The sequence below is a fragment of the Capricornis sumatraensis genome, chromosome X, assembly GCF_032405125.1.
Source record: "Capricornis sumatraensis isolate serow.1 chromosome X, serow.2, whole genome shotgun sequence".
NCBI classification, from domain to species: Eukaryota; Metazoa; Chordata; class Mammalia; order Artiodactyla; family Bovidae; genus Capricornis; species Capricornis sumatraensis.
Window position 1 is genome coordinate 39,756,286 of NC_091092.1, and position 22,792 is coordinate 39,779,077.

Genomic DNA, 22,792 nt, shown 5'->3' on the forward strand with positions numbered 1-22,792 from the left:
GTCAGTGTTATATTTGGCTATTTGCTTCATAGACCAACCTGCTTAATTCAACATACACTTGATCTGTGTTCATGTATATGAACTTGATCTATGATCTGTTATCTTGAAAATACACATCATGGGTATTGTACATGTTCTTTTCTTTTAAATTTTTGTTTTTCTGTGAACAAATGAATTCCAAGGTCCACAGTAGCATTTCTGCCCCCTTTGGCCAAATGTCTGCTTTAGTGGCACACAGTGGCGTTCAAAGGCCCCATGGGGTAATGGAGCTGATACTCCAGACACGAATGATTTGTTAAAACTAGACTCCAGCTTCTCCCTGGTAAACAGTATAACTCTGAAGTACTTACTCTTTAGGTTTTCTGCATTTTGGAACAGAGAGCCATTTCCTGACCCCTAACTTACCACCCATGTTGATGCAGGACTTTACACTTACTCTTTCCAACCCATTGCTAAAACGTGTGGGTCATTTTATAATTGGAAAAGTGGCATTTTCCCTGCAGGGACTTCCTATGCTTAAATGTGCCGGATATATGGTTATGGTTTAGAGCCACCTGGCTCGTTTGGATTTGTAAACCACTATGTAGATATCATCTTAGGCTTTTAAATTATTTAAGAATAAACCAAATATTTGCATTCTCAAATGCAAACATCTTTTACCAGAAATCAAAGGTAATAGTTGTAGTTCTCCAGGAGAATACAAACACAGGATCTGGGATTTTTGGTCAGCTTTGGTTTGTGATTGGTGTTTTCATTAAGACCCACTGTGGACAAGGAACGAGTAAGAGCCTGTGTGGATTAAGCATCCGTGAGTAGGCAGGAGCCCCACCAGCTTGCCGTTCCTGCCTGTGCCCAGTCGTACTTTGCTTCAGTTCCTCTGCCTGCCTCACAGTCGTCTGAATGTCCAGACATAGAACCATCCTCCAGCGACACTTGTCTGCAGAAGTGACGGTCAGAAGGAAGCACCCAGAAAACCTATGAGACAGCTCTGGTTCCCTGCCTGTTTAGGAAGAGTCCTAGTTCCACCGAATAGCTCGCTTGCAAAGAGGAAGCATTTTCAGACCTGGAAGTTGCTTAGTCATAAGGTTAATGACATTTTTAAGCTTTCTATGAATACTTTTTAGTGATGAACAGACAGTTGGTAAGTCTCTGTTTTCAGTTGGTACCAAAAAAAAAAAAAAGCCACACGTTGTTTTTAACTTGGAAAACAGATGCTCTCATTCACACAGAACTGCAAAACAGATAAACATGTTTTGTAAGATCTTTTAATTTTTCTTTGAAATGTCACATGCATGGGAAGCAATCTGAATTCATGAGGTAGAATGTAGTACTTATTAGAAACAAACTGTGGCAAAAGACAAGCTTCTCAGGCTGTATGGCATTGTGAGGAACGATTCAGTTATCATGTTCTGAGAGTTGCATGAATCCCTCCTGGAACTCTTCTGCCCTCTCACTGTAATGGGGATTCATTTTCTCTCGTTCCTACTATAGATGCTACTCTCTCTCCTAAGCTCAAGCTAGCTTGTTGTGACAGGAGAGAGCGGGTGTCAAGATGGGTATTGTTCCTCTCTCTCTTAGACATCCTACATAGTGTCAACATCTTAATTTAACTGAACCTTCCTTCCCCAGTCCCTAACTCTCGGCCACAGCCTATTCCCCACACTACAGTGTCCCCTAAACACCCATCATCATTTTACTGGAGTCCATTCTCTGCCATCGTAAAGCCCCAGAGACACTTGGAAATTTTGAATGGAACTCCTACTTCCCAAGGATTTTAGAGTTTCAGGACTACCAGCAATAGCTTGAGAATCTATCCTGCAAGTGGGACTGTAAAGGTGAGAAATGTGTTCCCGGAATCCCAACATGAAGCAAGACACTGAATCCACTTTTCCCCTAGAAACATTGTTATGGGATAAACAGTAGTTTCTCTGGTGTTCTTTCAGGTATACTATGGATACCTTTGTGTTAAATTGTCTTTTGGAGGGGACTGCTCCAGGAACCTAGGCATTATTTTTATGGCAAAATGCTTGCTTTCCAAATCCCAAACATCTTTCTTTAAAAAGATGGACTTTTGGAATACAATCCATTCACAGCTTGGCTATTTGCCAGTATAATAAAACCAACCATTCTGCTTCCAGTCAATTCTGTGGTCCTAAAAAAATTCAGAGAATACCACTCATGAAATGTTATGGGGAGAGAGAGATGTCTCCAGTATTTCAAACTGTAGCTGAAAGAAAATTTAATGATTTCCAAATTTTGTCTGATACAGCTGAATAGTGTGTGTGTGTACACACCTGTTTTATAATTCAAATATGTGTGTTCCCTCTATGAGCTCCATTTCCTATTGTACAACTTACAGTGAAGTTAATTTTACCTGGATTAATCATCATGCTCTTCAACCTACACATTCCCTTTCTCTTATCCATTTACCTTGGGGGAGAGGGGGCTACAGTGTTCTTACTAGTTTCTACATGTGTACAAAAAAATGCCCATTAATTGTGGCTGATAAAAGTTGTAAAGTAGATTAAAACAAAAACTAAAATAAGGTATAGTACCCAGTGTCCTCAAACTCTCAAATCACATGGGAAGCACTCAGAAGCCCCATTCAAAATTTCTACAAGTCTCCATTTACCTCCTCATTCATTTCCTTTCAGCATCATCATTCAAAATAATAATTTAAAGCTATGGTTTTTTTTCCTAACTTTTATTAAAGTTGCTAATAGTTCGACAATAAGCAACAATAATGTGTCATTTCTAATATTTAGCTATATCATACATTCAGTAGGTTTCAGGGAGAGTCAAGACTTAGGACTTGACTCTTTATTTGTAATAGTCTATGGAAAAATACATTGAGTTCCAAACAACTAATTTTAAACCTATATTTTAGAACCAGTACATTAGTATGTCAGATTGAACATTTATGCTATGCTATGTTATTTGGCTCAGGTTTATGATTATTAAGCTATTTCATGGTTTTCACAGGGTTCAAAATTATGGATAATAATGGAATACCTGGGTGGCGGTTCAGCGCTGGATCTTGTAAGTATTTTTAAACAATTACACACACACACCCATACTTTCACTTTTCTCTTTTAGTTGGAGTGAGCATTGGCTTTTGGGCAAGCTAAGTGGTTGCTTTAGTTAATATGTTCACTCTGCCTTCAGTACTGCTACTCTTAACATAGATTCCACTGTATTGCAGGTTCTGCACATTGCTGGCGTTCTTAAAGTATATAAGAAATGCAAACAGCTTAATAAAATTCCCTCCAAATTAGGAATGAGTGTGTGAGAGTTGCCATCAGTTTCATGTTTTACTTTACATGCTTATCCCTGAGAAGACTGAGCGTTCTTAGATTTTTGAAGAGATATCATCCAGATAACTGTTTTTAAATGTGGTTCTTGGGTTTTGACCAAGAAGCCCTACAGACCCAGCTCTCTGCAGAGTTCTCTCTGCCTCTCTATAGGTGACTTGGAAGTGTGATGGCATTTTTGTCACAATGACTTGGAAATGCCACAGCCATTTTAGCAGACCAGGCTGCTAAAATCCTGCAGTGTGAGGGAAAAGTTCTAATAAATGAAGATGTGTTTGTGCACAAAATGTTATTGAGAAACACTGGTTGTCTTCCCCCAAGTGGTGTGATTCTATCAGTGTTGTCCCTCCCTCTTTAAAATTTTTATTAATATGACATTGTATTTAAAATGCAATATGAATGACTAGAGACAACTTTGTGTAATAGAATGACTGCTGGGCTGGCCTATGGGAGTTTGAGTTTGTAGGGCTGCCTCTGTTTATAACTAAGTCTGTGACTGTGAGCCAGACACATAAATCCTTGGGCTTGACGTCCTATAAAATGAAGTTGCACTAAGTTGTCTTCCATTTTTAATATTATACGACTTTTATATAATATGCTCTGCCTTTGAAATTGGAGTCTGCTGTTTCTAAAAATCAAGTGTTTTGATGATTAAGATCACCGAGTAATGTTTTCATTCTTATTTTTTTTAAGTAAAAATGAATTTTTCTGACTGAAAATGATCAAATATTTTTTAAAGCCTTTAATATCGAATGCCAGTACTTCCAAAGTTTCAAATAATCCTATGAACAGAAATGACCATAAGCGATTTTTCCTTCCTTTAGACAGAACCATATTTAAACCATTCAAAAGAAATGGTAATTAAACTTGATGGAGAGCCTCATCTTCTAGGAATTCATCTCAGTTTAATCAGTTGCTGAGTTAGGCCATCCTTCCTTGTATCTAATCTAATTCTTACATCCTAAAGCTCCATTTCATTTTTTTTTTCTTTCTCTCTCCTGTCTAGTGAGAGAGCATAACTGGTATTTCTTTGGCTGATAGTCCTTCATGCATATGGAGTCAGGTCTCATTCTCACCATTAAATGATCTCAGCTCTATTTGTCATGTAGTTTGATTAAACAATAGTTTATTCATTAGCTCCACAAGAAGCCTCACAATTGCTCTAGGAGCCTCCTCCTACTTTTTAAATATTAAGAATCCTTTCCAAATTTATCACAGTTACCTTAACTGGCCCCCCAAAATGTTTACCATGTCACTTCCCTGCTTTGTAGGCATTGGCAAGACCAGTGCACTGCTTTCCTCAGAATCTCTGATAGCAACGGGAAGCACTGGACAGTGGCCCAGCCCTAACTAATACAATCTGTGTCCCCCAAGAGTAGCTGGGGCAGTTTTATGAAACCTCTGAATGAAATGATTTTGAGATCTTAATCTCATTCTGAGCTCTGCCTAAGTCAAAAAATAACAATTAGCATAAATTCAATGAACTTGAAATGTTTCTAGCTGTGTAGCGGCTAAAAATCAAGACACCTAGATCCTATTCCCAATTCTGCCATTGACTAGCTGGCTAATATTGGGCAGACTATTTAACCTGTGCCTCAAATGTTCAAATAAGAAATTAGATGAGTAATCTCTCTAGTTTTCTTTTTTCTAGCTTTAACACTTAATACTATTGTGATTTAATTATAAACTTCATTGACTTGACTTTGTACGGAGAGCAAATGATGAGAATACACTATTCTTCATTTAGGAGAATGCTATCGTTTGGAGGAATCTAAGAAAGGATCAGGGTTAGAGGAGGGCACTGCTACCAGGGACAAGAGAAAAGGAATGCTGGGCAAAAAGTGTTCATCCCATTAAACTGGTGCCTGATAGCGTAATATGATTATGACCAGTAATTAAGTTCAACACTATATAGTATATGGACCTTCCCCAAAGGCTCAGCTGGTAAAGAACCAGCCTGTCAATGTAGAAGGTACAAGAGATGCGGGTTCAATCCCTGGGTCAGGAAGATCCCCTGGTGAAGGAAATGGCAACCTACTCCAGTATTCTTCCCTGGAGAATCCCATGGACAGAGGTGTCTGGCTGGCTGCAGTCCATGGGGTTGCAAAGAATAAGACACACCTTAGCAACTGAAAACAACTATATACCTCAAGATTTCCTCCCATTCTTACAAAAAAATTAGTTGTGTGTGAACAGACTTTGAGCATAATGTACATTATTTTATTGAATTGATTATACCTCACTTGTTTCCAATAAAAATTGCAGTGGCTTACAACAAAAACACATATAATAAGGTTAAGAGAATAAAACATGAGCACCAGGGGAAAAAGTTGGAAACGATATGCTAACCATAAGAGAAAGCATAGCAAAACATGCTGTATTAGGGACTGGCTGGAAGTCAGAGGAGTATGGGAGAACACCCCCAAGCCTGCAAATGTCCCTCTTGAATATGCTCAGTTGACAGCAAAGGCACAGCATACAAAGCCAGCACCCTGCCCTGGGGTAGATGTGTTAGCTATTAGAGACATGGTAAAGTCTTCAGTCTTTGGAGAGAAGCTCCATTGTGCACTCCAAGGACAGTGGACCAGGATCTTGGCATCATCTCTCCCAAGGTTACATTGGAAATTTTTAAAAAGCAACCTCTGTTCCATCTATTTACTTTCCTTCTCTTTCCAGCTCCTTTTTTTCTCCTCTTCTGATCATTATCATCATGGCTAAGGAAACATTTTAACCACAAGGTTTGGGATAGTTTTCTGTCTGCCATGAACAAGAAAAACCCAACTCTGCCACCACCCCACTCCCATTTCCCTACCACGGAAGTGCCCTTCCCATCCTCCTCCAGTACCCAGTTAAGTGAGATTGCATTGAATTTTAAACTGGACCTAAGTATACCAGATAAGCTAATGTGTCTGTAGGACCACTTTTCCGTTTGTTTTTACTTAAGTATATTTTTAAAATTCTGTATTATTCAGACCACTTTTAGAAATCTTTCAGAATGATAGCTAGTACCTTTAATATGGACCTTGCCCAGTTTTCTAAGTGACTGAGAATATACCTCCTCTGGCCCTGTCAACATTTTATAATCAATGATACTAAAGTACTAGTCTTAAGTAGTATTACTTGACATTTATCTTTAAGTTCTTTGGTAGTACCTCAGAATTTCATTACCAGCAATCAGTAAAATAATATACCATTTTCACCTTTTAGATGACTTTAATCACTGGTGTTTAAATAGATACTTTGGGGTGGAAGTTGATACATTTGAAAGTAAATAGATAATGTTACCTAGGAAAGGCACCTACTGAACTATAAACATCCCTGAAGTATACTATATATCCAGAGCATAGTTAATATTAAATAGTGAGACCGAAGCATGGGTTCTATTTTAAGCTGTTAAATCTCAACATGAAAGTGCCCTTTATTCAGAATAAATATGGCATTCATGAAAGATGAAATACAGAAGGTGCCGAAGAGCTGTGAATCCCTCCCAGTGTGAGGCAGAGTGGGCAATGTTTGGTTTTCACCACCTCTTCCCTCCTTCCAGCAAACAGAACTCTACCTCAGCTCTGACTTTAGATTCCCACCCTTTCCTGTAATAATATTATACAGCCCACTGTTTGTGCTTTATGAGGTACCAGAATTTTAAAATAACCATTTATTTTAAAGAGAGATTTTCAGATATTCCATTACAAATTCTCCTGAAACTTAATCATTGCTTTCCTTGTATTGCAGTTGAAACCACTGGCTTTAGTACAGGGATGGGGAAAGAAAGAGAAACGTGTTACATTTATTTGAAAAACTGTATCCCTCCATGATTTGAATTTCTTTTTACAATGAAAGCTTGAATAGTTTAATTATTATATTCCTAGCTAAAACTTAAATCTGAGTCTCCAAAAAGTCTCTGCTTTATAATGTTTTTGAAATACGTAAATGTGAAGAACGGTGCTACAGCTGACCCATATGATCAAATTGGGTTGCTGCAGAAATCTTATGGACCATCTGATCTAAAAATCAGTTCAGTGTAAATATTTAATGTTTTAAACAGCAAATGCCAAAATTTAAGTAGTTGATATATTTTTTCTATCTGTCATTACTTAAGCATGTTCCTTAGATCTTTAATGTAAATATTTAAGAACCTCAAGATTTGAAGCTAATATATAGTTATATTATCTTTCAAGATTAAATCTAATCATTAAAATCTAATCATTGAAAACCCTTTTAGCCCTTTGACTTAACTCTCTTCACCCTTAAGAATTTTCTCATTTGTTTAAATACTGGCGTAATAAACAGAACTGTTTCATTATATATAAGCAATTCCCTTATTTCAAAGATAATGTTAAGTTTGAACCTTATCGTTCCAAACTTTTACATGTGTGTGCGTGTGTTTTCCCCTAAGCTGCGAGCTGGTCCATTTGATGAGTTCCAGATTGCTACCATGCTAAAGGAAATTTTGAAAGGTCTGGACTACCTGCATTCTGAAAAGAAAATTCACCGAGACATAAAAGGTATGCAGAAGTCTAATATGAACCTGAGAAAAATAGATGCATTCTGAGGAAGCTGAGGTTTTTTTTCGTTTCCTTTTCCCTCTTAGCTGCCAACGTCTTGCTCTCAGAGCAAGGAGATGTGAAACTTGCTGACTTTGGAGTGGCTGGCCAGCTGACGGATACACAAATTAAAAGAAATACCTTTGTGGGAACACCATTTTGGATGGCTCCTGAAGTTATCCAGCAGTCAGCTTATGACTCAAAAGTGAAGTGTTACCTATAAACTATTTTGTTTTTAATATTGTTTTACATAGCATCCTATCCTATTTAATAAACTGCCTCAATTCTCCTTCCTCTTAGAGTATTTCTATAACTAGAGCCATGTCAAATTTTGCTGCTAAATCATAAGTTCCCTAGATGCTGGTAATACTGAATATTTGGATCTTCCCTTCAGTGACCTTCCATCCTACTTGGAATACAATGCAAAGTCCTTACTACCACGTGCATGGCCGTCTGCTGTCTGGCCCTTGTCTACCTCTGCCTCATCGCCTACCACTCTCCTCCATTTTCTACCCATTTCAGCCACAGTGGCCTCTTTACTGGTCCATAAACACAGCAAGTCCCCTCTGGCCTCAGGACCTTTGCACTTGCCTCTCCCTCTAACTGGAATAACTTTCCTCTCAATCAGGTCTCGGCTTAAACATTACTGACACCGAACAGTCTTCCCTAGCCATCCCATGTAAATTTGCAGCCCTTTTACCTTGTCATTCGTTATTCCATTATCCTGATTTTGTATTTTCTTCACAGAACTTAATACCATCTGACATCCTATTGTTTATTCATTTATCTTTCTCTTCTACTAGAACATAAGCCTCTTGAGAGCAGGAATTTTTGTCCGGTTTAGTCACCACCCGAATTCTCAGTGCTTGGAATGCGGTGCCTGGCACAAAGTAGGGAATTTGATACTTTTCTTAAAAAATGAATTCCATCAAAAAGTTATTAACACCACATTTCTTGAGACATTTTAATATTGTATGACCATGAGACTCCACGGGTTATTTTGTGGCAGAATGTTAGAATGGAATTTCAAGGTAATTGTTCTTTCCTCCTTACCTTAGGCTGACATTTGGTCACTGGGAATTACTGCTATTGAACTAGCCAAGGGAGAACCACCTAACTCTGATATGCATCCAATGAGAGTTCTGTTTCTTATTCCAAAAAACAATCCTCCAACTCTTGTCGGAGACTTTACTAAATCCTTTAAGGAGTTTATTGATGCTTGCCTGAACAAAGATCCATCATTTGTGAGTATATGTGCTATGACCGTTGTTTTCTGTGATCAGATATACATAGAGCCAGTGTGGTTTGTTCAACAGTGAGGAATACAATGCCTGTGGAAACTGTCTACAGACCATCCAGGAACTTGACTGTCCCGTCTGTGTAGCTAATTTTGTTCAGTTGTTGACAAGATCCGTAGTTCCTTCTCTCCTCCCCCTGCATCTTCTCTTTTTGCTCTGTTCCCTAGCATCTTCCTCATTCTGTTGATCATTTCCTATTTCAAGGGGAAATAAAGTTCATTTTCTAGGATGTCATTAAGAAAGTATAACTATGCACAATGATTCTTTTTCACCTGTTTTCATTTTTCATGAAAAGTTGTTGGTGTTTCACGATTTTTTATTTAATGTTCAGAAATTCCAACATGAAGTTGTATACTTTTCCTGAAGTCTAGTGAACTCCATTCATTCAGTTGGCAAATTTGATTACAGTTGTTTTTTTTTGTTTTTAAAATATAGTTGCCTGATAACTGTGAGAAACTAAAATATACAAGAGCTATCTCTAAATTGGATGTAACTATCGTAGGTTACTAATGAATATTCTGATATTAATAAAATATTAGAGAGGAAATATCCCCCACAACACATGATATTTTTATTTAGGTGCAATATGAATTAATGTGTGATGGAGAAGGGATTAATATGGGGGTCATATGATGGGTGCAGATAATAAGAAAGTTATAGCCTTGCTAGTTTTCATCCTTTTTATTCCAATTTACAGTAAATATAATAAAAGTATTTTAATGCACGATCTTGTTTTAAAATTTTTATGTAATTATCGAAGTCCTATCATGTGTTTCTCTGCTTTGAAGAAAGCCCTGCCTGCCTGTTTGCTGGTACATAGGCCACCTTTTGCCACTGGATTTTAGCAAATTGATACCAAAGCAGTGAATTTAATTTGGTTGCCTTGAGCCACTTCGGAAATAGAATTAGCTATTGTCCTAGGGCATTTTAGTTATTCTCACATCTATAGACAAACTTTTATACCTTTCAACTTGATAATGATTTCATATCACTCTTTGCAATCATAAAAAGCCTAGACATATTGGCGCATCCTTTCTTTTTTGTTCCTTAGCGTCCTACAGCTAAAGAACTTCTGAAACATAAATTCATTGTAAAAAATTCAAAGAAGACTTCTTATCTGACTGAACTGATAGATCGATTTAAGAGATGGAAGGCAGAAGGACACAGCGATGATGAATCTGATTCTGACGGATCTGATTCGTACGTACCAATTGTTTACTTTTTATGTAGACAGCCCATTTCAGTATTTCATATCTGTTACTGTGAGCTGATGTGTTTTCTCTAGCATAAAATATAAACCTTATTCTAAAGTGTGACTTTAGAAATTGTTAAAATCTTTTAAAATTGTGGTCTGTGAAGTACAATGAATTTGGAAACACGTTTTGGTTTTTTTTTTTCTCCTTAGAAGTGAATTTCTTTAGTTTTAAATGGTCTTAGTCTAACCCCTAGTGGATACTTGAGCATATTACAAAATTTTGGAACAAGATTGCATATAAGGTGTTTTATTAGCTTGCCCAAAGTGATAAAGAGCAATGTCTTCTCATACTTTCCTGGCAACCTATAAAACCCCTCTGAAGAACTAACGTTTCTCACCTCTTGGCCATGTACCAAACTGTGATCAGACTGGTACACTGAAATATTCATTTATATCTGATTTGTACCCCCTAAAAAGTTGCATTATTTTTTTAACTACAGCATTTATACTAACATTTGAGCCTCTAACTCCTTAACTTAATTTAGACTACAGAGTCTGTAGGCTACACCAGAATTTACTCCTCTGCTAGTTGAACTGACACAAAGGCAACACCAAATCTCTTCAGATAATATCTGCATTTATGAGAAGTTGTCCAACTTTTGAAAAGTCTAAAAAGTACCAAGGTAGTTGTCTTTACTCTGTTCTAATGGTTGTTGGCCTTTGCTGCCCATTAGTCACTCTTGGAGCCTTTAAAAATGTAAATTAACTATACTCCAATATAAAATAAGATAAAAAAAAAAAACCACAAGCCACATTACAGGAGATCTTGATCTAGTCAGTGGGAAGGGATTGGGCCAGGGCTTTATATATAGTAAGAGACCTTCGCATGTGATTCTGATATATACTTAGAGCTGGGTACCATTGCTACTCTTTAGCAGAAAGCAGTGTGTATTTGAAACTGAGATCAAATTATTTTTTTATACATTGGGGCAATTATCCATTCAGAATCTGTCTGCACTGATTTGGTATTTTTCCCAAGCTGTGTCATTTGGGAACTTATAGAAATATCTTTGGCAATCTCTTTAGGGAGTCCACCAGCAGGGAAAATAATACTCATCCTGAATGGAGCTTTACCACTGTGCGAAAGAAGCCTGATCCTAAGAAACTACAGAATGGGGCAGTATGTATACAGAGATGATCACTTCCTTTTGGTAGACTTTGTCGAACTATAAAATGAGACAGTGTGATGGCCAGAAATTGTTAGAATTTAATACCCCTAAATGCTTGTCTACCTCACTGTGGTACACAGTATGTTTCATTTGCCATTCATTTCAAACTAATTAAGAAAAGGTCATAGAAGTCATTTAAGTAGCCATTGGTATGTTTTAAAATAGAATTGTGCATATTAATTGTAATCCTAGAAGTTAGAGGCCTCTGGACGATGGATGGGAATGAGTGATGAGAAGAAAGTATGGAGAGTTGCCTTGTATTGGGTCTTTTTTGAGGAGGACTCCAATGAATGCACATGAGTGATTATTTTAATTTCATGTGTATAATCTATAATATTTGTTCAAAGGAGCAAGATCTTGTACAAACCCTGAGCTGTTTGTCTATGATAATCACACCTGCATTTGCTGAAGTAAGTACAGACTCATCAGCTTTGGCTATCTAATTTAAGAAGTTTAGTAATTTTAAATGTTATAGCTACTGATCTTTCTCAGCTTAAACAGCAGGATGAGAATAATGCAAGCAGGAATCAGGCAATCGAAGAACTGGAGAAAAGTATTGCCGTGGCCGAAGCTGCCTGTCCTGGCATTACAGATAAAATGGTGAAGAAATTAATTGAAAAATTTCAAAAGTAAGCTTGAAATGTCATTTTTAAAAAGCTCTTTTGACATTTTCTGTTGGATGTTCATTTATGATGTGATAATATGATTACCTACTTATTTTGGTTTTTCCTAACAAAGTCAATTCTTAATAGTCATATAATTGAAAACTGTTTTGTTTGCCGCCCATCTGAAATATTAGCTTTTGGAATTATCTGCACATATTACAAGGTAGTTTTCCACTGAATGAAATGGCCTGGTTGTTTTTCTCCCTTTTTTTTTTTTCTTTTTCTTTGTTAGTAGGAGTATAGACAAAAGGTCAGGGGGCATATTCTTATTTGGACCCTTGTAAATACCATTTAGGAATGCTTTCATTCTTGTTGCTATTCTTATCACCGTGCTATTCACAGTTTCAGTGCTATAGTTCATTAAGTTTAACCCCCATAGGAAAAGTTAAGGAAAGGATTTTAGGTAGAGAAACTCAAATAAAGATTCTGAAAAGTTCTTATGGTTAATTTCAGTTTCTATACTGTCTCTTGAACTGTTGCTTTAACTTTGTACACACTCAGTAAAGTTCTTACATTTAATTGTTAAATTCCCTTTTAAAATGCATATACAAACACAACTTCTTAGCTCAAGCAAGTTATAAAGCAATACTAATCTTAGCCTTAATCTCATTATATGGCTTCTCAGCGTATCTTTATATTTCTTTGTATTTGTGATGCCGCTGGGATCAAGTTGGAACAAAGTATACAGCTGTAAAACATACTCTCCTAGATCTTTTTAGCTGATAAAGACTATTTATATTCATCAGTTAAAACCCCTCTTAAAATCCCTTAGTTTTTCTTAAATTAATTTATTTATTTTAATTGGAGGCTAATTAAAATCCCTTAGTTTTTAATGAAAACCTCCCTTCTCTTTTCCAAATCAAACAAATCAATTGGAAGCTGTAAAATCAGACACAAAAGGGATTTTTTTAACTTCCTTATGTTTTAGCATCTGTATGATGAGACCCAATACAGTTTTGTCTGCTCAATCACTTCCTTCACTGGAGAGTTCATACAGATATAAGATAGACACACGCATACTTATACATCATTTAAGTTTTTCCTAATTTTATAGGTGTTCGACAGATGAATCCCCCTAAGAAACTTCTCGTTATTGGCTTCTATTTCATATGGACCCAGAGAAACCCACCAAAGCTACTTCAAGCTTACCAATGCTTAACTCATGAGCTCCATGTGCCTTTTGGATCTTTGCAACATTGAAGATTTGGAAGAAGCTATTCAACTATTTTGTGATGGTGTTTATCATTTTCTATTTTAAAGAGATTATTTTGTAAGGAGTAACTTTTAATACTATAGTTTCACCTGTATTCTAGTAAATGTTGAGACAGTTTTGCTTTTAGCTATCATTATTACTTAAGTTACTAGGATGAATACTTTTCATGTTTTGATCTTTAGTTAACTGTACACTCATGAAACATACAGGTTGTTCAAAGTCATCATAAATATTCAACTTTTATAATCATCAAGCTTCAAAAAGTTTGTTTTAAACACAGCATATTCTAAAAATGACTATTGGTGGGGAAGCAGAAACAAGTTACGCATTCTTAAGATAGAAGTTTTTGATAAGCTCTTAGAAATGAAACCTGGAAAAGTATTGACGTTTCTATGAACTGGGTATGATATTCCAGGCAGCTCAATAATGATTACATTTGAGAGCCCTGCATCTATAGTGTTTAGAGGCAACATGTAGCAACAGAGGTACCTCTTGTGTGCAGTATTTACTTTCTCTTACAGAAGAGATGGTTGATCCTTATTTAACATGGTTGGGAAGTTAAAGCAATACCAATTAGCCAAGGATGAATTTTCAGTAATACCGGAAGAATAAGGATTCATTTGAAAAACCAACTCAAATCGCATATTATATGAGTGGATTTGGGGAGCTTAAAAGAAGCTGATTATCATGTGATTATAAATACCTGGTCAACAGGTATGAATATAATTTACACCAGCATATTTTTGTCACGGTCTTAAAATGTCCTATAAACTATTTATACATTTTTGTTCTTCATAACTATCCAATACGTAAGCATCATTTGTTCATTTTTGAGAGAGTATTTAAATAAGCATTTTCTAATTCATATGAAAATAATCATAGTACCGGATGATTTCTGTCCGTACAAAGGTAGGTTAGATTGTACAGTTAATTTTCAGTTATATTTATGGTACTGTTACGTGGGTAATACCCTTTTCTGTTAAGCCCAGTATATATATTATGCCTGCCTAAGTTCTGAAGTGGGGCTGTATTTCAGTAGTTGTAGAATTATTGATATTAATTAGTTTTGATAGTTTATGTTTTATTGTTTGGATCTGCACAATTTGGGTTTTGCACAAAAGTCATTTTAATAAAGCTCAATAATTGCCAAATGTTAGAAGATGTTCTTCAAGTGAAGAATAAGTTTTTAGTCAAAGTGGCCATTACCTCCTCCTCTTTTGTAATAATACAGACACTTGAATAAGTTGTTGTTGTGTCATATGCCAAGAAAATGTTTTCATTGGTGCCTATACTGTAATAATTACTTTTAACACATTTTATTTTGAAGTAATAGTTCAGTGAAAAATTTCACCTGCTAACTAACTGAAACTCAATCACCGTTTATAATTTGTAGAGGCCTGGTAATAATTTTGCAACTCATGTGTTAAATGAATATTTTTATAAAAGTAAAAGCAACAAATTTTTAAATTGATTATTTGAAACTTTCAGCACAGCTGCATTATGAATAGAAAATTGTATTGCTTATTCATTTTAGTTATTAGTCCTGTAAACTGTTTCTGGGTAAGCATACTTCAGTGTTTTGGGGGGATTTAAAAATAAATATTTAAATTTCATGGTCCTTAATGTTTGTTTTCTTGAGGGGTATGGTATTTTCATTGTTTCAAATTATTTCTCCTTTCCCCTTTCATTTATTGTTGGAACTTTAACATCAGAGTTTCCATTGGAAACTAGAAGATATTCTTCACAATTTTATTATGCATTGATTATAGTTCCAATGGACTATAATTTGAATATCTGATTTCTGTCCTGCTTGAATATCTGTCATGATTTCTGCCTCCTGTCCGGACAAAATTATTAATAGAGTCCTCTTTCACTCGAAAATATCCTTACTAGGTTAGACAGTAAATTATATGGTCACCCTAATATAGTTTTGTTAGGGAATCTTATAGAGATTTGAACCCTGTATTTGAACAAATTTTGCAAAGATTTCTGGAAATTGAGATGAGAAACAGCATATAATCATAAAGGAGTTTCCAATAGAAAAGGTCAGAGATTAACTTAATGTAGCTTTGAGTATCTATATGATTAATACATAAGTGATTGGGCTTCATATATCCTTATTATGAAATAGCTATTGTAGACTTGTGAGTTATTGGATTTGGTTCCAGAAGCAGGAAGGAAAGTGCTGGGATGTTGAAAAGCAGTAGAGTGAGGTTTATTAAAAGGGATTTTTCTGGTGTAAGGACTAGGAGAGTAAGAAAACTATTCCATCTATCTTTTATCCATTCAGTCATATATAAAAATAACTTGCTTATATAATTGCATCATTTCTTTGATGTCATTACCTAATATTATCTTGTAAATATGTTGTACTTACCATTAAAATAAAAAAAGAAGATAAAGTTCTCAAATAGAATGCTATACCTTTCAAGGGGGAATAATAGAGAAATCCTGAATGGGTCAAGAATAGAATTTTGGCTCATTAACTCAGTGTGGAGTATTATCCTTTATCTTTTTAGCTACCCCATTTCTGCCACTTCTCCATCCCTGACTATACATTTTCACCTGCTTCCCTCCTTTTCCTTGTTCTCTAACTGTGCCTTCCCTTAATTATAGGCTAGAGACAATCACTTCTGAAATTGATTAAAACAAAAGGAAGTTCATACTTACAACTTGTTTTTTAAGTAAATGGGTTTCCATCACTCTTTATTAAAATGCTATTCATCTCATTTTCTTGCCTACATGCATGCAACAAGATATGGCAAAAAAAATTAATTCTTGCAGAAGAAATTAGATAAACAGACCAACATGTTAACTTTTATCTTTCACTACATATTATAGCTAGTTAAGAATAGAGAATAAGTCAAACATTATATTGTCCTCATCAGCAGATGACTGGTTTTAGAAACTGATCAGTTCATGAATTTCCAAGGTTTAGAATTCTGCCAAGTCCTAGATTAATTATAAACTTGTATTCTGTTGAAAGGATCTATGTTCCTTCTGTTCCTGAAGTACAAGAGGGCCATGCTCCCCCTAATATATGTTATAAAAATTGAAGTCTTTTAACATAAAACAGGACCATTTTTACTGGGCCCCACACAAATAATGAGGACTGAAACCTTTAGTTGCAGTGTTGTTTAAGAACAAAATGATCAACACAGTCACAGTCTGTTATCACTAAATGATATCAGAAGCCAGTTTTGTATGCCAATCCATACTGTTACTGTTCTTACTGTTCTTCAGTGTTGAGAAGCCTGGCCTTCATTTATAAAGTCTCTATGGGGAAATGTATAATAGAGATGACAGATACCCACCTCACCCTGCCTCAGGGCTGGTAAGGAAAGGGCATGTTCCAGAATGATTCAGAGGAAATAGAAGAGAGGCTTGAGGAATGAGGCAGAAGCTGGATCTTTCATAAGCTAGGTGCCCAAGCTTAGAAGATTCCCTTAATACTAGTGAATAGTAATAAAGAAAATGGTTTTTTGCAGAAAGTGCCTTATGTTTCACCTAAGTGAGTAACATGGAATTGGTCTGGACATGTTCATAGGGTTCACATTTTAGGCTAAAAAGTAATTACATGGTTTTTGCAAAGTCCTATCTTCAGCAGTTGATGTATCGAAAGACACATCTTCATCTTCTTCATCTAGCTGTAGACTACCAGAAGACAAGCGGATTCTGGCCATGGGTGACCTTATGCCTTTGTCATACAAAGAGTAGTAGTCTGGTTTAAGAATCTCTGACTCTGAATCACTGGATTCACTAGGCACATACCTTTCTGTAGCTCCCTGATCCATTAAAACTGTTGGAAACTCCTGCTCTGCAAACATATATGTTAACAGGTCAGCTTTACGACTGAGAGCAGGACAAGGCCCTAAAGGTCTAAATTCTGACCCAAAAGGAAACCGGATCGTTTTCATGTCTGATTGGCTCTGGGAACGTTTAGGGGTTGGCTCTTGAATGTTACATGCAAATGCATCTTCTGTAGTTGGATCCTGCTCTTCTAGATCTACGTTCACAGTGCTCCTGCCAGTGGTCCTGGCCTTAGCTTCTTGGAGTTCCTGAAAGTCTTGCTGAAAGCTCTTCATTCTGATGTTCCTTGGGCTTCTTTTGGCTGACTTCACTGCAGTAGACTGTAGACAGCTGTCTGGTCTTTCCCTTCCCTCTGCCATGATTGGAGACCGTCTGGGCACCTGGCGTGGTCTGTCCACATAAAAGAAGACTTGGGGAGGCATAATATCAACCTGCTGACCAGTACAAGGAATATAGGGCACATCTGTGTAAGTAAGCTGCCTTGCTGGACTCACTTTGCTTGTAAGGCCAGAAGATGTGCTCATGGGATTGTCAGCAAATTTAGAGCTTGTTTGGAAGGAGCTTAGAGGACTCCTTTCCTCAAAGTAGTCTCTGGGATCAGTGTCAGGATCAGGGTCAGCAGTAAAGACTGGGTCTGTATAAATAAAAGGGAAACAGGAACTGCTTTGGGACTGAGGTAATGATATGGGATCTGCCTCTGGTTTGGAATGCTCCAACTCAGCTGCAAACGTCACCTCCAATGTGGAATTTCTCCTCCTGCTATCCAGCACAGGCTCAGAGGCGTGCACTCCATTCACGGTTCTGTAGTACCCACTGCCATAGCCTAGTCTCAGCTCTTCCACCTTGAGAGAAAGGACAGGCGGGTGAAAGAAGGGAAAAAGCCATTTGGTTGGGGTGGGGACAGGCATCTAAATCAGCCTTTGATTTCACAAAGGTAGTTTTTCACAAAGTCATTTCTGCCCATGTTCTCTGCCAGGGTTGATAAATACATACATAAAAGGTTCTAACTTGGACCGCATCCCAATAAATGTGCTGAAAAATAGTCATAACACTACTCTTTCTCAACACCATCACACTCCCAGACTCTACATTCTCTATCTACTTGAGCCCCAGCATTGTACTTCAAGCAGTATGGCTGAGTAGCTATATTCACAAGCCAAGAGTTCTGCCTTTTGGTCTTGGCTTGGCTCTGTCTTTACTTGCTGTGTGACCTCAAGTAAGTCTCCTAACCTCACTGTTCCAGCCTCCTCCCTCCCTTCTGTAAAATGGTTGGGAGGAGGGCTGTGAATGGCAGGAGACGATTAAACATTTGATGGTACCTTCCAGCATTAGAAGTCTGATTCCTTTCAGATAAAAACTGCCTCTGACTTGAATGAAGACAGAGTTTATGAGACCTCTAATTAGATTTTTTTAAGGGAAAGCAAAAGAAAAATGAACATGGTTCATACTATAAAACTCAAATGAAGCTATCATCTCACAGTTCCAAGAGAATAGCACTTTGTTCTTAAATTAACAAAATTACATAGCAAAAGTATTTTCAAGTCTTAACCCAAGATCTCATAGCATCTCTAAGACTTAAGATTTTCGTAGGTAAAAAGGCAAAGCTTTTGGTTTCAAAATTAGAAAGCCACAGAAATTCATTTGGATCTGCATTTTGCAAGATGTTAGCAATACAGGTTGCCCAGATCTTGTCAGTCCATACAGTACACACCACAGTGTACCCAACAATCTTCTATTGGCTGGAGATCTTTAGCTGACAGACTCCAGGAAGTTAGCCTATTTGATCACAGTAACCTTTTTACACCTTTTTACATACTGGGAGATTCTGGCACAATCAATTCTTTGAAGCATTTCAAATGTGGATGCATTACACTAACGTAAAGAAGGAGAAATTTTCAAAAAACCTTACTTGTTTTGACACATCAGAGAGGAGGTCTGGGGAGGACCTGCACTGTCGTTCATGGTACTGAGATGGGTAATGTTTCCTGAAATCCCCAAACAGAGAAGGAATTGAAATAGTCTTCATGTGAATACAGGATCCCTCTAACACTCTAAATTCAACTTAAAAAATTACCATCACAGAGAGAAACAAAACCAGGTTACCTTTCAAATGGCAAGCTCTTCAACCTCCCTTTTTTCCCATATTCCAAAAGTTGCCTTTGGGTTCTTCCACTGTGAGAAAAACGAGGTAAACTATTTTATGAATGCTCTTCATAAGCCAGTAGGATACTAAAACTCAAAAGCATCATTTATTGTTGAAATCAAAAGAGTCTGGAGGAGTGACGTATGTCATGTATCTCTGAGCACGTTGCTGTGTACGACTTTTTGCGACCCCATGGACTGGAGCGTGCCAGACCAGCATGTTAATAATACTCATCCAAGAATCGGGCAGAGCAATCTCAACTCCTCAGAACCCAGAAAATTTTTAAAAGCATCTGATCAGGGCTATTTAACAGGTACAAACTCTGGCCTTGAAAACTAATATACTTTCCTTTAAAGGCCTTTCCCCTTCCTCCAAATTTACACATAGTTTCTATTGAGGGTATGTGTCTGGTTTCCCAACCCATGACAGGAGAAAAACACCTAACTAAACAGTAGAAGAAAGTTGCTCCAGTCAGACATACACTAGCAAAGAAAACCAGCTGACTGCTGGGAGAAACACAGGAACCAAAAAAGAAATCATGAGCATAATAAAACCCCCAAAGTCAGGGCCATTCATCACTATGGTGCAGGCTCTGACATGCTACCCCCGCCCTGAGGTCGCTGCTGTACCACAGCTGCTGGCAGAGGATAATAAGCACTGTTTATAATAACTCAGGTCATTAGGAAAAGGGCGAAACATGCTTAGTATCATCTGTTTAAGAAGACAGAGATTTGTAGAATATATTTTGGAACGATTCCATAAAAATACGTACATTGTAAAAATCCCACTTTTTACTGAGGCAGGCTTCTACTACTTGAAAAATCCTTTACAGGAAGCATTGAATTAGAATTTTTATCTTAGCTAAGAGTTTGAAAGTGTCTTTCAAAGAATTCCTAGGCTGGTGGGTTCAAGTAAAAACAAGTTCTTATTTCAACCTCGCTTCCTTTTCTCCAAGGTGTTAACGTGTAGTATGGAGCCTCTACTACCATATTGTTCAACCTCTTTAATCCCTTAGGCCCTACAGGGCTTTCTCACCCTATCTTTTGCCTAACCATAACCAAAAGGATGTTGTTGAACTAGCCCTCCCATGGCTAGCATGTAAGTTGCACATAAGGAAAATAGGTTCATTGACTACATTTTCTCCACAGTATATGCCCCTCTATCTTTGCAGAAATTCTGATCTAACCCCGTAAGTGGGGTGTACTTCTTCCCCTGCCTCTCTGTTAGAAAATATTGACTTAATGAGTTACACAGAGAATGACCAGTTAAGGATATCATCCTTTATGTGATTGAAATGGATTCTTTATTGCTTCTAGAATTCAAGCTGTTCCTACTGCCTTCCCTGTTATTGAAAAGAAGTTGTGTGTTTAGTTTGCTTATGTGCAATATTTAATTACCTGTAGCGGAAACTGGAACCCTTGCTGCAGAGCAGGGTTTTGGGCTTTGATTTGGGCTCTTCAGAAAGTCTGAAGAAAGCATGGTACTCCACACAGGTTTTCCAGAAAGCTTTGCAGGCATCTCGGCTGGCCATGGTGAACTCCAAAGTATCTTTGCACAACACCTGTATAAACCAATTTCCATCAAGCAAAACATCCTTCAAGAATATCAAAGACCTTCAAAGCCCAACGCCTGCCAAACTATTGGTCCAGGGTCCACATCCAGCTTCTGATTTTCCACTTGGCTCCCTTTAGGCTTCACACCTACTGAAATCAAATGATTGGCAACCTTCCGAGGAACAGACAGGGCTACTGCTCAAAAACAGAGCCTTCTCTATGAAGCAAGTCTTACTCTGCACACCCTCCTCACCTCACACCCCCTTTTACCCCCTCTTCTCTGCCAGGAACATTTTATGAAGTTGTAAATTAGGTTAAAATGAACATCAAAGGGCACCCTTTCAAGGTGACAAGAAGTTATAAATGACCAACAGGAAAGGGGGAGGGAGGAGATTTTTTTTTACCTTTTATAGGATGACTGCATATACACGAGTCTTTGTAACATACCAGCTAGAAACATTTCTCCCTCTTTATGCTGCCTTGTTCTATGATGCTCTGTGATGTTCATTTAGCTTCTCCTAATCTGCTGCAGAGGAGCTTGGTCCTACAGACCTTAAAGTTTGCCCCATCCCCTGACTCACTATATACCCGCAATACACTTTGCTCCTCCCCTTCTCCCATTCCTCTCCAGGTCTCTGGATACAGCCCTGGGATTCTCCACAAGCTTCACACTGGATTCAGTCTTCTAAATTGCTCACATGAATATTTTTATCTAAGGTTAAGATCCGGAGCATGAATTATCTTTAGGTCAAAAAAGTAGCTGATAACGTATCTTCCATTTCCTTTATAGTCATAAAAAGTCTTTCTAGCCCCTTCTGTCTCACCTGTACAATGCAGCCTTGCCCAATAATTGCTTCTTTGGCTTAATATATACCCAATCCCCACATCCTGCTTTGGGAAAGAGTAGGTGTTCAGTTATTTGGCACATAGTAGGTGTTCAATTTCTTTTTTTTTTGGCTTCAGGAAAGATGAAAATACTTTATAAAATCAAGCAAATAACTTTGAATTAATATGGACACAGTCTTAGATCTGGGCTCCCTCATTTGACTTATCAAATCCCTGAAAAATGATATCTAAGGAGACTTGCCTTTCATCCCAGTCACCCCATTTTCCTATCGCTTTACTCATTCAGAACTGCCAGTAGGATTTCTTAGTGTTTTGCCTTTAGTGAAAATCTGACCAAAGCTCTGGTTTATTTATATAGAGGCAAAAGAGGAAGCACATCACCGGTTGGGGCCAGCCAGCTTTCACCACTCACAATCCAATCATTTGCAGAAACAACCAAGAAATCTCAAGTGAGTAGAAAGTAAAAGAATTTATTCAAAAGCTACTTACCAAGATGTTGGCATGAAGTTTGATGAGAAAATGCTTTCTCTTAAAACTTAATTTTCGGATTTTAGCCCAGTTGAAAGTATTAATCTTTGTATTTCCCTATAACAAAACACATGGCAGATTTCAGGATGAATAGCAGCACAGGCTGGTTTGTAAGACAATGTGAACCTGTTGGAAAATGCATCACATGAACAGGGCTATCCTTGATCTATCTCTTGTATAGACTGATCCAGTTGTATTAGGTGGCTCAGACGGTAAAGCGTCTGCCTGCAATGCGGGAGAACCTGGTTTGATCCCTGGGTCGGGAAGATACCCTGGAGAAGGAAATGGCAACCCACTCCAGTACTCTTGCCTAGAAAATTCCATGGATGGAGGAGCCTGGTGAGCTACAGTCCATGGGGTCACCAAGAGTCAGACATGACTGAGCGACTTCACTTTACTATGGCCACAGAAGGCATTCTAGGTGGGACACAAACCTGCCCTGAAATGCAAGTAAGAA

At 37.5% G+C, this 22,792-nt stretch overlaps 2 protein-coding genes across 2 annotated transcripts in view; one reads left to right on the forward strand and one right to left on the reverse strand.

The window, feature by feature from the left end:
• The window catches only part of STK26 (serine/threonine kinase 26), a 71,759-nt gene extending 56,735 nt beyond the window's left edge, over nt 1–15,024 (forward strand). The window contains exons 6-14 of the mRNA XM_068963120.1: nt 2,983–3,039; nt 7,708–7,816; nt 7,903–8,060; nt 8,914–9,099; nt 10,205–10,353; nt 11,435–11,528; nt 11,925–11,987; nt 12,070–12,206; nt 13,297–15,024. Of these exons, the coding sequence (XP_068819221.1) occupies nt 2,983–3,039; nt 7,708–7,816; nt 7,903–8,060; nt 8,914–9,099; nt 10,205–10,353; nt 11,435–11,528; nt 11,925–11,987; nt 12,070–12,206; nt 13,297–13,321 (978 nt within the window). The 3' untranslated portion in view covers nt 13,322–15,024. The remainder of the gene's footprint in view (nt 1–2,982; nt 3,040–7,707; nt 7,817–7,902; nt 8,061–8,913; nt 9,100–10,204; nt 10,354–11,434; nt 11,529–11,924; nt 11,988–12,069; nt 12,207–13,296) is intronic.
• Nucleotides 15,025–17,012: 1,988 nt separating this feature from the next.
• FRMD7 (FERM domain containing 7) overlaps nt 17,013–22,792 on the reverse strand; it is a 61,573-nt gene continuing 55,793 nt past the window's right edge. The window contains exons 8-12 of the mRNA XM_068963121.1: nt 22,297–22,392; nt 20,806–20,969; nt 19,369–19,437; nt 19,175–19,250; nt 17,013–18,107 (exon numbers count right to left, since the gene is read on the reverse strand). Of these exons, the coding sequence (XP_068819222.1) occupies nt 17,013–18,107; nt 19,175–19,250; nt 19,369–19,437; nt 20,806–20,969; nt 22,297–22,392 (1,500 nt within the window). The remainder of the gene's footprint in view (nt 18,108–19,174; nt 19,251–19,368; nt 19,438–20,805; nt 20,970–22,296; nt 22,393–22,792) is intronic.